Consider the following 17504-nt stretch of genomic DNA (forward strand, 5'->3'; position numbering starts at 1 on the left):
CCACCTAGTACCATGTTGCTTTGGTTGCTTAAATAATGCATGAGATACTAGAAAAAAGCTATTCTAGAACTGTATTAGAGTTACTTATTTAATTAAAAGTCTTATTTATCATGGGATGAGAATAGAATCTACATTATTTTTCTGTATAAAAGATTAATAATCGTTCAGAGTGATTTAGCAGGTTCTCACACTGGTGCCTATTCAGTCTATTTCTTACTAGGCATGCTGGAAGCTTTTCACTAGTTTGGATTTTTGTTTTGTTTTTTTTCTTCTTAAAAACAAACAAACAAAAAGATCTGTTTTGGCAGAAAAATGTTAACAAAGTAACCTCAACTTAAGTCTTACTTGTATGTAATAAATAGTAAATTTCTATATATCTTTGCCTACCAGTGTTCAATCTGTAGTGTAAAAAAAATACATTGATATTCTAAAAGTAGCTTTAAAGGATTTTCTCAAATTGTGGTGGGATTAAGTCCCTAACATATGTCCTGAAACATGTGTCATTTGAAATATGTTGTTGACTTGAATGTGATTTCTCATAGTCTTATACTTAAACAAACTCATATTTCTTCTTACATTTGGCCTAAATTACATTTTTTTCTTTAAAAATATGTATATACTACACAACAGATTCAGACTCTCTAAAATAATGTTGAGTTATTAAGAATAAAATGTATTCTGATTTTAAGTATTTAAATACTAGACCTTCTTAATTGCTTTAATAACATAGTCTGATTTTTAGTCATCTTTTTTTTCCATTGCTTGAATTTTAATAGTTTTTGTTTCCTGAATGTATATAATTTTATGTTTGTTATTTTGTATCAGTTCAAAATAATTTTGTTTCCAGTAAGACATTTACAGTCTGAATCTGGCGATTTTGAGTGCTAACCCTCTGATTTTCATTGCTGTTTTATAGCAATAAAATCATAAGCCCATTCTTTAAAAGAACTTTGAATATTTTTTAATTTACATGGAGAAGATGATTTCTTTGATTTTTGTCTATTTTATATTTCAGGATTCACTTTAGCAGGTCAGTCCAATCAGGCAATGAAAAGACACCTCTGTGTAACTTTTACTTGTAGTAATATAAGACTGGGACAAGTCAATCGGCCACTTTCTCCAATTCTCTCATTTAACGGGATCCATATAGCCTATAATTCTCATTTTCTCTATCCTGCTTCTTGGATTTCACTCACTCATGTGAATTCTCTGACCTGATCCCTTGGCAATTCAATGTAAGTCTTAGATGCCAGATTCTTTTGTGAGAACCCCAGGTTTTTACTTTCTCTGTTGTTCAGACTTTTGTTACTTGAGACAAGAGCAATAGGATTCCTATCACCCAACTTTTCCCAAGGTGCAACTAGTTCTCTCCATCACCTATGAAATGGGCCTGGGTTGATTAGTTAAATGTCAATAATGTTGACATCTTAAGTTAGATAAAAGGAACTCAACTCAGCTATCATTTGGCATAATTTGACAACCTTAATCTTCCAGTAAATTACAACTGTTAATTGCTAGTATTAACTTCCCAGTAATTGAACTGTGCCTCCCAGATTGCAAGAAAGGAAAACAAATTCTACCAGGTCATAGGCTATTTGGTCCCTGTAGAAAAAGCAGTTTCTGAAAATAAGGTGATAGTCAACCTCACAGGACCTTCAAACATAATTTCTGTTGAGCTACATGAAGGAGATCTGGAGCAGCTAAATGAAGCAAGAGGTTCCAAAAGAATGAAGTTGGTGAAGAAGGGAGAGACCAGACAGCATTTTCCCCCAAGTTGATCATTAGAGATTGGAGAACCTCTGAGGCTGTCATGGCCTGCTCCACGGCTTTTAAGGCACAGGTGACTTTTCAGCACTTCAAGAACAACTCTTTCCCAGGGCCTATGTCACAAGGAGCTATGGCAGAAAATACTGTGGATGATCGAGATTCACAGCTCAGAGAAAATAAACCAAAAACTACCATCACCAAATTGCCTTTAAACCCAGGTGCAGACTGAGTCCAGCTCCATTTTGTCTCACTTTCTCCCACTTTTGAACTAATCCCAGAATGTTGTCTCTTCTCAGCTCATCGCTTGTATTTCAGAGTCATGTGAAGTTTTTGATTTTTGCTTTCTCAAATCAGGAAATTCGGTTACCCATGTTCTGAAGAGAGAGCAGCACATCCTTTTGTTCCCAGGTATATGATCCCTTACCTCATCAGTTGTCTACCTCAGTACTGATCCAGTCAGTAAGCTTTCCTTTCTGGTGTAATAATAGAAGGGTTTGAATTCCTGTTCTCATTTCTCATCTTCCATGAAAACTATGGCAATAAAGTCTTAAAAAAAAACACAACCTGCAATGAACATGTAAAGGATGAAATCAGCTTAATTAGCAAAGTTGAGGATTGTAATTCCTCGTGGTGATTCCACACAGAAAAGTGGTGAGGTTTTGTATAAATTTGTTAAATTGCTGCTACTGATTTTTCTTTAACTGTAGTATTCATTTAAGTAAGAACATACAGCCAAATATAGCTGAATATACGTTCTGTATTATATTTGTAAAGCATGTCCCTATAGGCAATCATACTATACCATATCAACTGAACTGTGAAAGTACACGGAAAATGTAGAAGATCCATGTGGTCATGTCACAGATTTTGTGCTACAGTCAAAGGAAAAATCAGCTGTGTCTCATGATTGTCACACAGAATTACTTAACAGATTAAGTAGCTAAAAGGAAGGAAAACATTAAAAAGTATATACAGAATAATGGATTGCCAAATACTTTGTATGCAAAAATTCTTTGAAGCCTATGGTGTTTGTTTTTCAAAACCCACAAAAATAGAGATTTTTTTTCAGGATGGAGAAAAAGGAAGTTTTAATTCTGTGTTGCCTTTTTTTTATGTCATGTCTGCTGCTTCTCCCATGAGTTTTGCAGTGCTAAAAATAAATCATTAGGTCATGCCGATATATTTTGGGATGTTTTATAGAAGACTGTTTCTATACTTCTAAAGAACCTCTTGTCTGTCAGAAATAAAGTATAAATAGAACAGTTTTGATTTACTTGCCAAGCTGGTTTCTTAGCTCTTACAAAAATTCCCAGGAACAAAAAAGATCAAAGTTAAGATTATTTAAGCATTTATTTAATAATATTGTAAACATGGTCTCTATTAAAAATTCTATAGCACTCATGGCTATGCCACTTGGCAAATGTTTATTTCATCAATACAGGTTGCAGTTGTGGACAGGAAAAACTGTTAATATACCGGTCAAGACGTATCCACTAATTGGGCAAGCATGTCTATGTTTCAATTCTTAAGAACAATAGTGGGTTTAAAGCTAGATGTGTGCTTTGTCTTAACTTATGCTGTACTTCCAGGTGATCCTTAGGAGAAAAAGAAATCTGTCCCCAAAAACTTGCAGAAAATGTAAAACTTCAGACTTCTGTAAATTCTGAATACAAGTATTTCCAGTTCCGAGGCTTGCATTTTGCATAAATAATAATTCTGTTAAAATAGTGTATTTATTAGACTTCATTTTAAGGAATGGGTCTACATGATGGAAATTAAAATAATTGCCTAAATAAAACTTTATTATTTATTTATTAGATTTTGATTACTGTTGCTGTTCATTGATAGTCCTCAAGGAAGCTAATTATTTAATCTCATTGGTAGGTTTATAAATTAGCTGTCTTTAAGCAGTTGCAGCTTGAATAATTTATAAAGGTTTGAAACATTAATTCATTATGGGTTTTTAAGAAGTAGTATTCAAAATTAAAAAGCTGTGTGTCTTAGCTTTAGAATAACACTCTAAAAATCCTTAGATAAAACATTTTTTCTTTCTTCTAACTAAAGGTTTTGAGAGAGAAAATTTCTATTCCTAAATGCCATAGCCTTTGAGCTGTGACTTACAAACAGGAGTAACAGATGAGAAAATGAGTCCTAGCTGTCTACCTGAACCCTTTTGTTTAAGTTAAAAGTGTAGCTCTAGATTTTTTGTCAAGTCATTGCTGGTTTGCCTTGAAACTGGACTGTAATTTGTGTGCTCAGTAGCTTCTTCAGTGGTTCTTTCACAAGAAATTTAGGCACCTTAATCTGCGCATGTGAAATGGAGACAACAGTTGGAGCAGCATCTTCATCAGCAATCACATACGTTATCCCTGCTTACAAGTCTGAGTCTTTAGTGTTTGACCTTCAAGTAAGCCAATGAGGCACCAAAGTTTTCAAGAGTTTCCACAAGTTCTCTTACTTTGGATGCCCACTTTGAAAACTTGGGACTGTTTTTTACAGTTTTTCAAGCACAGTAATTCTACCTGGAGCAACTTTTAGCTAGCGTTTAACTCTTCTAGAATTGCAGATAAATCACAAAAGCCTAGAATTTTTTTGAGAAGCTATGACCCTGTTGTCCCTAGTTATGGGTTTAACATGATAGATAACAATCTTGAAATACAGAGTAAATTGTATTTCTTGTAAAAGGTGCCTGCTTCATCTGAACATTTGCAAAATCTCAGAACTTTCACATAGTGCTGATGTGGACTATATGGAGGTGACATTTACAAGATGAGGAGGGACCCCAACCTCCAGCCTTGCTTATCGGGGTTTCTTAATGCAGTGGTATTGTTGCTATTCAGAATTCAAAGGGAAAATTGATTGATTTCTTTTTCCGTGTCAAAAAAGGTAGAAAAAGCTACCTAAATAATCTAATGGTGTTCATTTCACTCAGGGGCAAAATATCCTATCATTTACATAAGTAGAGAAGATAGCACTCGTGCAGAAGGCAAAGGAGGACAGTGTTTCTGTGAGATTTGAATAAATTGTTCTGTCTATCTTCCCTTTTCAGTACTACACCTGAACCAAGCAAATAATACTAAAAAACCAAAGCAAAACAAACAAACAAAAAAACGAGTTCGATGGGTAAAGGTTGTTTTTTGGGGAGTTGGGTTTTGGGTTTTTTTAAATCAATTTATTTGCAAAAAGGGAGTCAGACAATAAGATGCTATACTAAAGGCCAAGCATAACTACAAGAGAGAGTTCTCTTACTTTCCAGTGATGGTAGCACCAGCTTATTTGGATTTTCTGCAACCAACTGTTCACCCTTCCGAGGTAGCATTGAGCCACCATGCTTCTGACTCAAATGCACTTGGATGTTCTTGGCTGAAAACTGAACAGATGTAGAGAGCTGTATTATCAGACAAATGATATCTACAGAATTGTTGCTGGAAGAATGTTTAATGTTTGAAGCTCAAGAGATAAACTACATTGAATACTTGATTTTAAAAAAAAAAGAACTTTAATTCTGTAAATACCTTAGGTAGTATCAGAAGAACCTTATCTGTTAAAATCCAGCATCTTTATGACAAAATTAATAGTTGTCTTAAAACATTTTCAATTTAGTTTATTAAATCGGCATTTTACTTTGTTAAAATTAAGATAAGAAAGTTATTTTCTGAGATGTTTATCTGATTTCTTATGGATTATAGCTGTAAAATGACACAATACTTTCCAGAGGATTTTGACAAAAAATCGTACTATTTCATGAGGGATCCTGTTTGTTGTCTTCAGAGGGCACCCACTTCTTTTAATTTGACACATAAGGTGCTTAAGAAGCAAAATAATATTGCTACCAGCAGGTGGTATACTTGTACAAACAGAAGAAGAGTTGAATGGTAATTTTGTTTTAAAAGTTTATTTAATCAGAAAACAGTATTTTGGTTAAATCCTTTGGTAAAAAAATATGATGGTTTAAGATCCCATGAAAATACCCGATTTTTTCCCTTTCATTTTTCTAAATTAATAAAAGCCTTCAAAATTTTTTATTTTGATTTTTTTTTTTTTATTTCTTCATAGCAGTGCTTAAGCTGATGTCATGGTACCTATTTCTGAACTGACATTATAAAAAACATAATAGTCAAAATGTAAAATAGATTATTTTTCTTGAAATTGGAAGAGAGTTCAATTTTTGTGTCAGTGAAACTTTGAGGTTCTTCTATATTCTGACTAAGAAAAACTGCACACTTAACATGGAATACATTTTACTTAATTTTAGCTGTCTACAATTATGCTTGTAGTCTAAGCCATTCTGTCTGTCTCTTTTTGCAGTCAGTTAAAAAATAGAGAGGCAACCTCATTCCATCTTGGAGTTTGTTATACTGCGGCATCATGGTAGTACTTATGAAATCTTAGTAAGTATGCCACTGTGTTGAGGTGGCATGACATAACTAAAAATACATTAAAAATAAAAATGTCCTAAAATAATGTATATTCTTTCAAGACATTTTCCAAAAGTGAATTTTACCCACATTTTCATTTATCTGAAACTTTAAAAAGGCTTTTTGGGCTTTGGGGGTTTTGTTTCTTGTGATAACACATTCCAAAACAGAATAATGGTTCTAAACTAGAAATCTGAGTTAAACCACAGAGTATTGTTCCAACCATGTTCTTTTCCTTTTCTTCAAAGATAATATTACTTCAAACTTCCTTTACTTCAAAGATAATGTGTCTTAATTTTAGTAACCTTAAAATTTATTGCATTTTAGTGTTTATAGGGATACAATTTATTATTCCTAGGATTTGGTGCACTTGCATTCTGCTGTTATTGAAATTTTGTTGCTAAAAAAACCCATTGTGATTCTGGTGAGTCAAGCGCTGACAATTTATGTGTCCACTTTTTATGTTGCCTCAGTTGTTCATCCAATGTAATTGGATTAACTAAAAGGAACTGAGTCTAAAACTTTGGGAAATTGTATTATTTCATTTAGTTGTAGTACATGTAGTGTCCAACTGTTGCACATTAGTATTTAGATAGATTTGCCAAAGTTATCTCACATTAAGTTTTATGTTAAATCAGTTTAATACTTTAAAAATTTGTATTTACCTTTAGTTTTACTTTGTAGACATTTGAATTATTGTCATTTCCATTGCTATTATTTTAAGATGTGCGTGGCTTTTTTCTTACATTTTATCCCATGTAGCTTTATGCATTGTTAGTCTTATTTCCCTAAAACTACTGCTTCTTGCTATAAATTTACTACTTTTCAATAATACAGCAGCCATTCCAGAATGAGTGTCTCACTCTGGAGACCTAAACTTCATAAAAAATCTAGACAATCATGATAATTGTTAGTCTATCTTTGTGTGTTTGTTATCAATTTGTTCCTTCGTACTCTGTGCAATATACTAAAATCCCCAAACCCTATGCAAATTATCTGCATTTTATATAATTTTTCCTGATGATCAGAAGCAATTTATCAGACCATAAAATATAATCTGGGAATTAACTGTTTTAGAAGTGTGTGTCTGAGGTACTACCACAGCTCAAAAGAACATCTCTATTACCACAGCTTCCCTTTTACATCTACCGACATTCCTCTCCTTTCTGATATCTCACCTAAGTGAAGATTAATACATCTGAAGAGATTTCTGTTTCCAGCTTCCTCTTTCTATTTTCCATCTTTTGACCTTCAGTGTCCTCAATTTTTTCACTGAAATTAAGTCATAAAAGTTTCAGGAGTTTGGAGGGTTTCCTTAAGTGTGTGTCTTAAATATACCTTTTTCCAGTGCCTTAAGAAGAGAATAAAAGCTACATAAATCACTCCCTCTTTTCTGACAAGGATGTTACACTTTAAAACACTTCTTAGAAAATTCTTCTCCAGGAAAGTGGTGGATCTTTAATCATTAGTTATCTTCTGATATTTTTTGCTCTCTCTTAATTTGTAGCCAATTCTCTGTTCCTCTCAGCTTTGTCCTTCATTATTAATGCAAGACCATTAGTAACATGATAATAGGAGAGAAACTCTGTTAGCAGTTTTCTTTTTGCTTTTCAAAGGTGACTCCTCTGCTCCCATTTTGATGATCAGTGGTAGTATTTTCTGTTACTTTGAGTTCCTCCATGCTCTAGTTCACACTTATCTCAAAGTCCACATAAAAACCCTTCCCCTCCACACAAATCTTGCAAAGCTACAGCACACAAATACCTATCTGTAAAACCTTGCAGGTTTATGAATTGGATTCATCCTTCACAAGTGTAAACAACTTCAAAATCTTTTCTCTCCTGTTTTAAAAACTTTGACCATTCTCTGATCTCCACAAGTAAACCTGTGGGTCAACTAGTATATAATCTTCTGGTAACTTGTGCTGCATATATTCTCACCTGCGTTAAAATGAACCACTTTTCCTTTTTTCTGTTCATAATCATAGAACCCCACAAATCAGCCCTAAACTTCACAGAATTATGGAGTTCATTGCCCTAAACAAAAATAGCTCAAATTCAAAAGTCTCAAAATATTATAGATTATCTAACAGATATTCTCGATAATCCAGTATCTATCCATTTATCCATCCATGATTATTCGTATGGATTTCTTTCTCTTCCCTTCCACTTCCACAGTTATTTCTATTCCACTAGTTTCCATAGTCATTGGTTTTCTTCTTGCATCTCTGTTCCTTACAAACTTACTACTTCATTTTTTCCTGCTCAGTGTTGCCTTTTCTTCACCAATAAATAATTAAATTTCAAACCTTTCATCTGTGCTTTTCAATTTCTTTGTTTCCCAATCTGTTGTCTTTATGGTTTCCCATTTCCTAGTATCATGGAAAATACTGACAGAAGAAACTTTTTAATCTTTCCTTCTGTTTCACTCCTGCTCCAGTAAAATTATTCCAATTAATAATATTTATTCATTAGACCCTATTACTTCTCTTTTTTAATTCCTCATTGCCTAAATCTAGACTTTTCTATCAACTCCTTTTTCATTTTTAAGGCTCTGACTTTGTCTACATTTCTCCTCAAATTTCACCAATCATTCCTGTCCCATGTCTCCTCATTTTAATTTTTCACATTTTGGCAGCCCTACACAGGACGTACAAAATTACCTCTCATCTCTCATGACAGTTCTGAATACGGCAGTGCTGGCATGCCTTCTAGCCATGCTTCTTGGATGTAAGTCATCTAGCCGGACTGCTGTGCTCTCCACATCACCTCTTCCAGCTGTTGGTGACCAGGACACTAACTGTCTAATCAAATTCACAGGGAGCTCCTTTGCTTTCTCTCTCATTTCTACCCATGCTAGTTCTTACACTGATTACAAATACAAGAAAAAGTGGAGAAAAATCTAGTGGCCACTGACTATCCAGCCATCCCTCAGGACGTGCTATCCTTAACCAACAGTCTAGACATCCCTTGGTTGCCCACTGCCACAACCACCATCACCCAATATTTATTGCCAGTGCCCTCTCCACCAGCTTCTTACGTTCTTCTTCGTGGCCCGTCTTCCTGCTGTTGTGTCACCTCACTGTGTGAACATAACTTCATTGTATTTTACTAATAGCCTAAGCATTGTAGCCCTGCTTCCAGCAATCCATGTATCATCCACATGACTTCTCTAGAATGCATCCACCCAGCTTACAGCATGAAACTTCTCATGCAAGAATTGAGTCACTCAACATCATATTCATAAAAAACTTCTAAAAGATTAAATATTACCTAAATTTCCCTGAGTATTTAGCATCCTTCTATTTAGATGATAAACTCTTTTTCTGAGACCTTTACCCTTCTACCCTGAAACTCTGCCAAATACACGTTTAATAATAACACTTGTGCATGTGTACTTAAGAGAAAAAAAAAAAAAGTTGCTGTTTATAAGAATGCCTAAAGATTTTTTTAACTCCTAATTTTAACATCTTTTATAATTTTAATTACATTAGATCTTTCTCAGGTTCATTCACATCTATTCCCTGTGTTGGTATTTCCAGTGTTTAGTATTATTTGTTTAGTTTTTAGTTTTCAGTATTTCTAGTTTTATTTGTCAGATTCTCTAGCATGCTCTTTGGAAAAACATAATAGGGTTTCTTGATTTTTGTCACTAAAAAAATCTTTTTTTCTGTAGAGTAACTATACTAGTTATGTTAATTAAGGCTTCTGATATTTATTTCTTCTCATCTACAAGGCTTTGTTTTCTTTTAGCCGTTATAATATGGGATGGGATTTTTACATACTTGTCTCACCATCTTGGTAAAACTGGCAGTCACTGTTTCTGTTTCAAGAACAGTCAGAAAGACCTTCACTAGAATACAGTTATTGTATCTGTTGCTATACCAGTTCTGAACAGTATTTACTCCTTCATTGTTACAAAAGACTTTTACTACTTAGATCTTCTGGCAAATACGTTTATATTTTGGCTTGTACTTTTTAACTGTAAAAAATATTGAATAAGTAATAATTTGTATTTTTTGTTTCAAGTTTTCTTTTACTTACTTTTTTTTTAATGTTACAAATTTTCTGTTCTTCATGTTTCCTTAGGGAAATGCTTTATACTTTTTCAATATAATTTTTTTTCTCATTTCTCCAAACACAGTCATAACTCTACACTGTGAAATTAATTGTTTTTCCTTTTTGAAATACGTTGCATAAAAACAACCAGGACTAATTCTACAAATTATAGATCATCAGTTCCTTGCTTTTTCTATGCAGTTTCCCAGTATTACAAAGACTATGGATTCTCTGACATCCTTCCAGTTCTGTGACCCACCTCTTTTTCCAAACAACTTTTTCCCCTTCCCCCATGCCTGCAGGCTTGTTCCTCTTCATTCGAACTTAATCTCTTCCATCTGGCAGCCCATCCTTTGGGCTGCAGTCTGAGGATCTTTTATGGACATGTGTACTGCTACTCTCCAGTGTTTGTATTTGCCTCTAGTTGCTGTAGCTGTAGGTGTCATACGGCAAACTGCATTTGTACATGAGCAGGGACTGGGTTTCACAGCCCTGGAGCTGCTGTCATGGATGCTGACTGCCCACAGGGTGGACAAAGGCTTGCTGTTTAGGACAGCTAATATTCATAAGTAAAAGAAAAAACCCTTCCCACACACTTCATTGGAGCTGCGACTGTAGGAGGTTACAGAAAGTCTTTTCAAAAGTTGCCTTTCCAAAGTCCAAGCTTTTTAAATGTTGTGAAAAGTCAGGGATGACTTTGCTGTGCAAGCTGGCTTGATATTCCTCTAAATTATTTTGGTGGCAAAGAGCTACACAATTTCTCCTCTAAGGTGGTAATAGATTGGGCTACTTGAAATACTTTAGTCCATCTCAATAATCTTTGTCCCCAAATATATGGAAGTTGTGTGTGGTATGGTAACAAAGAGTATTATACAGAATTCTGAGCGGTTGAGTTTTAGAGCAACCTGCCCTTGTAAGACTTTGAAGCTGTTTGCTCTAACTTATCAAAGTCCACATTGGCTGTCTGGGGTAGCATAGCACCACTTTGCGTTTCCATCCAATGCTGGCCTTTAACAAGATAAAATGCTGTTTGAAGTAGGAGAAAGTACACAGTAAGTTGCTAAACAGCGAAACAGAATTGTGGCAGTGAAACAGGATTTGTAAACCTTCAATAACTGTAGTAAATTAGGGCTTGTTCCATTAAAACATGTACAGTCTGTGACTGTATTAACTATATGAAATACTGAACATCTGAAATTTGGGATTAAATTTGCAACATGAGCACCATTCCAAATAAAATTTTTCATTGTTAGTAGCCTTGTAAATATCACTAGTTTTGTACCAGCGCTCATTTTGATAAGGATGAGAAAGGTTTATATTGGATTATATTACAGTTTGCAAGGAAATTATCTTGACAGTTAAACTAGCTTATGGTGTGGACTCCTTTCTCTCACGTGTTTTAGGGTGCATTTTAACTAACTGTTCAGTTAAGAGAATACAGCTATATTTCTTTTTTTGAAGTATGTAGTAGTTCTTCATGAATGATTCTATGACCTTTTAGTTCTTTGAAAAAATGTCATTATAGTATGCCTAATATGCAATATTTCATTCATACAAACCTGATTCAAAATGTCACTTAACTGGTATAAGATATGGGGGAATGAGAAATTACATGTGATCTAGTTGGCTGTGAAAATAAGGATTATGAACAATATGCATTAGTAAGAAAAGTAAAGCTTACTGAAATACTGTATTTGTTGCGGAAATAAATAACTAAAATGACTTGATTTATTCAAGTCACTTCCAGGAAAAACAGGTTGTAGCAAAAAGAGCTGTGGATGATTTGCAGACATGCTGTCTTCTAGGACTGGCTTGTGCCCAGTACAGCGTTAGAAAGTGTAGTTCTGCTTGATTTACAGCCATTATTTAGAACTACCTAACCGCTACCTAAATTACTGAAAAATCTTAAAGCCTGAAAAATATCCACAGGATTAGAATATAAGTATTTCTAAAGTATTGTAATCTAGGGACTAGACAACTTAATACTGTTTCAGTCCATAGCTCTGAACTTTTAAAGCAGGTTAAATTCTTAGTTTTAGGCCAGAGCTTGTGGCCACATTCTTCTAATTACCAGTATTTTTAATCTAATCCAGATGTAATAATGATCTAAAATGTAATAATATAACTTTTAAAGAAAATCCCACAAATTTATCTGTCTATAATACAAGTGATGAAACTCAACCATTCAAAACTTTCTGTAAGTATAGCCATCACCTTTTCAGGCACCTGCTTTCTTGCTCACAGTAGAGCAGGAGAAAGTATATTGTGTTTTTATTAAAGATGTTGCTCAACGAGTCAAGGGTAAATCTGAAAGTAACTGGTTAAGATTCAGAAACATTTTCTTTAGGGTTCAGATAACATCTTCCAGTATGTGGAAGTATGTCATAATGTTGTGGGATAGACTCCTGCAGAACACTCTGGGAAAAAACTTCAGTTGTGTTTTAAAAAGCGGATATAACTTTTGATTAGGAATAAAGTTTGTGTTCTATTATTTCAAAATTTTTATTTTGCACCATTAGGTATTTCAGACTTTGATCCCTGGTGAACTTGTAACTTTTTTTTGAATCCCCAAAATAGACTTTATCCTCTGACAATTTCATCACTTCTTTACTTAGTACTTGATTAAAATAGACACTTTAAAAGCTGTGTTACTTTCAGCTGAGAATATACAGTATTCTTCAGGCTGGGTAATGAAATTAATGGATTGACAGATTAAACACAGAAAAATTCAAAATAATTTTTTTTTCAGTCTTTGAATATTTCTTCATTTCATGAAAAGTTTTTAATTCTTAAATAATTTTATCATTCCTACCAACCTAATAGTCTTTTTTTTATTATCATTGTGGAGACAGGATGCATTTCACAGAAATCTTGTGTTTAAAAGAGTTTTCATTATTATCTTTACTCCTGTTCCATCTTGATTTACTCTTAGATGGAATTAAAAAGGGAATGTTTCAGGCATTTCAAAAAAATCCCTACAATAAAAAGCCTTTAGGATTATCTTTGATATCATCAGTTTAAAATATAGGCCTGGAGTGCACAAGGAGTCTAAACTTTGTCTTTTAAACCATGGGGCAGTTGTCTGCCCATTTTTGTATTCATATCACATAAGGGTCAAGGGGATTTAGCAGTCTAAATAAAATTATTCAGTGTTCAGTGTAGGAGGAGAAATGATGGACTGATACTTCAGGCTAACACGACATCTGTGAGCAAAAACTGTATCATAGTACAAAACCAAAGTAGGCTATTTTCCTTAGCAGAAAATAATTGGCACTCAAGATAGCAAGATATTTCTGTCTCATAGCGTGCAGGCCAGGCCATTAATGCTGCATCTTCCAACTGTGGGAGCTCAGAGTCACTGCCTCACCTTTACACAAGATGCTCTGAATTGCTTTTGGTGAGGAAGCAGCTCCCACTGAACTCCTGAAGTTGCCTCCTCACTGCTCGTAGATAAGCAAAATGACTGTTTTGCAAGGCAGCAACGAAAGTAGAACCTTCACACAGACTCAGGAAGCAGCATATAGTGAAAATGTCATTCAGAATGAAAAAAAAAAAAAAAACAACATTGACTAAAAATGATGGTGTGCTGCTTCTGAGAATTTTTAAGTGGCTCGAAGGTATGCTGCTACATCCACTCCCCTTGGTGCTGTGCCCTCCAGAACTGATCCAGCTCTCATGACAGCAGTTAGCAAAGTTGGACAAGAACTCATGCAAGCGTGAAAAAAAGTGGTTAAGTGGACTGTAAAAAATGAAAAAGTCTGTTCTACATTAGCATATTTCTGCATTTCCTCTGGAAATGGCTACCAGCACATAGCTACGCAAAATGAAGGCAGTATAGAAAACAGTGGCTGAAGTTACACATAGAAGAATCCATCAAAGATAAAGCCCATATTTGTGAGTCAAAAACTTTTCTCTTATTTTTTCATCTGCCCTTTGACTACACACCTCCAGGGTTCTGCAGGTAGATTGAAAATGACTGGTTTAAAGCAGTGGTTCCCTAGTTATGGTCTGCAAGGCCATGATCTGCAGGATCATTTTAAGGGTATAGTGTGTTCAATTATGAGTTTGATGATAAGGATACATCCACAAACATTTGGGGTATTTGATAGTGATCCAAAAAGTTTTTTAAATGTTGGCTTAAAATACGGCTTTGCCTGAATATCCCACAGCATAGTTATAAAATTGATGTGGGAGATGTTTGTGTTGATAAGGTCAGGAAGTTGTCTGAAAGTGGAGCTGGTAATTTCTTTAGAACTGCAGTTAAATACCAGATGATTATATATGTAGATGTTTTGACTTGAATATAGTTCAGTTAACAATGGTTTATATCATTCTACAGAACTTAATTTTGCTTTTGAATGTAAAAAGGCAATGTAATGCAGAGATGGCCATGGTTGTTAATGGCTTGTATTAGCTGGAAGCTATAAAATCATCCTAGTACTCTGTTAGTGCTGGAATAATAATTTACCAAGACAATTACCACATGGTGGAATTTTTTTGCTGCTCTAATTCAGTGTTATTAATAATGAATAAAATTGCAATTTTCTCAGGTTGCTAGGGGCAGTGGGGAATTATTTCAATGAATATTTCAGCACATTAGTTTAATCATAGTTCCACAAAATTCAAGTGGGCAATATTTTATACTTCTAAGTTCAGTCTGCTAAGGGACCATAGTCATTAAATTGCAAACTATTTGCACTGAGGTCCATTCTATGATTTACAAGCCTTGTTAAAAACACTGTAAAAGAAAGCAAGCTGTGCCATTAATACTTGTAATTTGATGCTGCGTTTGTTAATGGGCTCAGTGTGATTAATGTTTTTAGCAGCAGGCAGAACATTTTGAGACAGACAGTGCTGAGGTTTATGATATATACATGTATGTAAAGAAACGCTAGAATATTGTAAGTTTTAGTAATATATGTTTTTACAATATTGTATTCCTGAAATAGAAATACAGCAGTGAAATTATACTGTAATGTACGTAAATACAGTTCAAGCTGTGGTAGGTGCTGATGCGTGTGTTCTTTATTTCATAGCCAACTGCATGACTTCTGGCGCTTGGATTACTGGGAAGACGATTTGCGCCGGCGGAGACGATTTGTTCGCAATGCTTTTGGGTCTACTCATTCTGACGCTCTCCTAAAAGCTGCTGTGGAATATGGTCAGTACTAACTCCTGCTTAAAAACATAGCTTATGATGTTTGCTTGATGTCCATGAATCCCTGGGAATTGTGACCCTTCTTTTCTAAGGACAGTGCTGAGAATTCCTAGGTCAACATATTTTTAGAAGAGGAATTCTTTCAATTCTTACACTTTAATGAACCAGAAGACTTGAACTTGTGGGCTGTGAAATTCTCTGATCCCCAAGGGATTCACATTATACCTCTCTAGCATTCCCAGACGCTAATTTTGAGACACTGGTAAAAGTAACTGAACTCGTCTCTCCAGAGTGACAGAATGAAACTGCTAGGCCATCAAACTAATGTGTTGTAATAGTTCCATTGGAGACATTTCATGAATGAGGAATTAACTGTTTTTTAAAAATATCAGAAGTTTTATCCTGGCATGTGTAATCTCAGCCAAAAGTATTTTTTTTCTGCAAATCATTAAATATATAAGAACCTGTTTAAAATAATTATTTTAAGGATAATTGTGATTTGGATAGTGAACTAACTACATAGGAGCTTCAGTCTAGGAATTTAAGTATTAGATGATGTTTGATTTTCATGGAAAGGTAGCTGGAGTATAGAAGAGGAATGAGGAGCATGCTTACAAACTCACTTATATCATCTAGAAGTTTCATATGTTTAGTGATTTCATATAACAGATTGAACCTGAGTATTCCAAAAGTCTAAGGTACCTCGCTAATGTATGAAGGACAGGAATTTTTTAAAGCATATGAGAATGGTTTTCCATCTTTTTTTTTTTTTTTTATCTTTTAATCTGTAGTACTGAAAATAAATCATGGGATTCTTTAGCACTTAAGAATAAAAAATGGAAGTAATTATACACAAAGCAAGTTGAACTTTTCAGCTGATGTGTAGCCAAAGGCTCATGTTGCCAGAAGTTCTGAATATGATAGATATAGAGCTAACTCTGTGTGACCTACACATTTCACCAGCTTTGCAGGTTGTTGAGGCAAATAGCTGGGATTCAAACAAGGTTAGACATATAAATGAATATCTGTGTGTGCAGTTATACTAGCTAGTGTAATTTAATACTTATTTAAACATGAAGGCCATCATGTGCAGGACTTCAGGTCATAAACTGTTCATAAGTTGGGTTAAGGAAGACGTTTCCCCCAGTAGTATACAGTATGGCATATTTGGCAAAGGGTTATGTTCTCCACATTCCTCCAGAACATCAAAATAGAGATCTTATGAGGCAGATGCAAAACTGTACTAATTGCCATGTTGCTTTTGTAAGGCAAATAATCATCAAAACCGTGGTCTTTATGTGTTATACAGGTATAAGAACCCTTAAGAATATCCTTACTGATTAATATTTTTGATTTTTGATATTAAACTAGCATTAAAACTGGAAGAATTCTGACTTATAAACTATTACAAAGTTTCAAGCTTTGATAACCTGTTTTTAAAATAGCAGGATCGTTCTATTTACTTAGATGGAATTTGTTTCATGCCTTTATAGCAGGAATGTTGTATCTTTGGGATAAAATTGTACTCAGAGGATGCTGGAAATGGTTTTGTTGTTTTTTTTATGAGAACTATAATGCAAGTTGCACTTAAACAGTTTCAACATGTTGCAAAGATTACGTCCATTTATGTAGTTTCTGTGTTCTAGTATTTTAGTGCAGGTGGCAGCTGCCTGGTAGTAGAGCTAGCCTGCAAGACAAAGCTACAACCAAAAGAAACAGAAAAACTGTAGTTATAGTTTCATATAAGATTGTTTCTATATAATTTCATGCTACTCACCTGTTAGTGCATTCAACATACAGGAAAATTAAAGCTCAGGTGTGTTTAGAGATGGTACTCATCAAACTTAGTGGTTGCATAAAAATTACAATAGACTGAAGTTGTCATGTTTGCAGAATTAAAGTAATTTGAACTTTTCACATAGGTGTTGAAATTAACATATGGAATTTTAAAACAGCATGCATTAAAGTTATAATTAATGGTTTCTACCTAGATGTACTTACTTTTTAGAGGCTTAAGCCTTTGGATTTTAATACTGAAACTTTTAGCTGACCTTTCTCTGTATGAAAACATCCTTAACACTGATGTTATTTTTATGCCTCTTG

General features: G+C 34.3%; 1 protein-coding gene across 9 annotated transcripts in view; it reads left to right on the top strand.

The window, feature by feature from the left end:
• NBEA (neurobeachin) overlaps positions 1-17504 on the top strand; it is a 518250-nt gene that overhangs the window by 305253 nt on the left and 195493 nt on the right. For all 9 annotated transcript variants that reach the window (XM_042793382.1, XM_042793373.1, XM_042793375.1 and 6 more), the window contains one exon: positions 15280-15404. In XM_042793382.1, coding sequence (XP_042649316.1) covers positions 15280-15404 — 125 coding nt within the window. The remainder of the gene's footprint in view (positions 1-15279; positions 15405-17504) is intronic.

Source organism: Tyto alba, unplaced genomic scaffold, assembly GCF_018691265.1.
Source record: "Tyto alba isolate M040663 unplaced genomic scaffold, T.alba_DEE_v4.0 Super-Scaffold_2, whole genome shotgun sequence".
Lineage (NCBI taxonomy): Eukaryota > Metazoa > Chordata > Aves > Strigiformes > Tytonidae > Tyto > Tyto alba.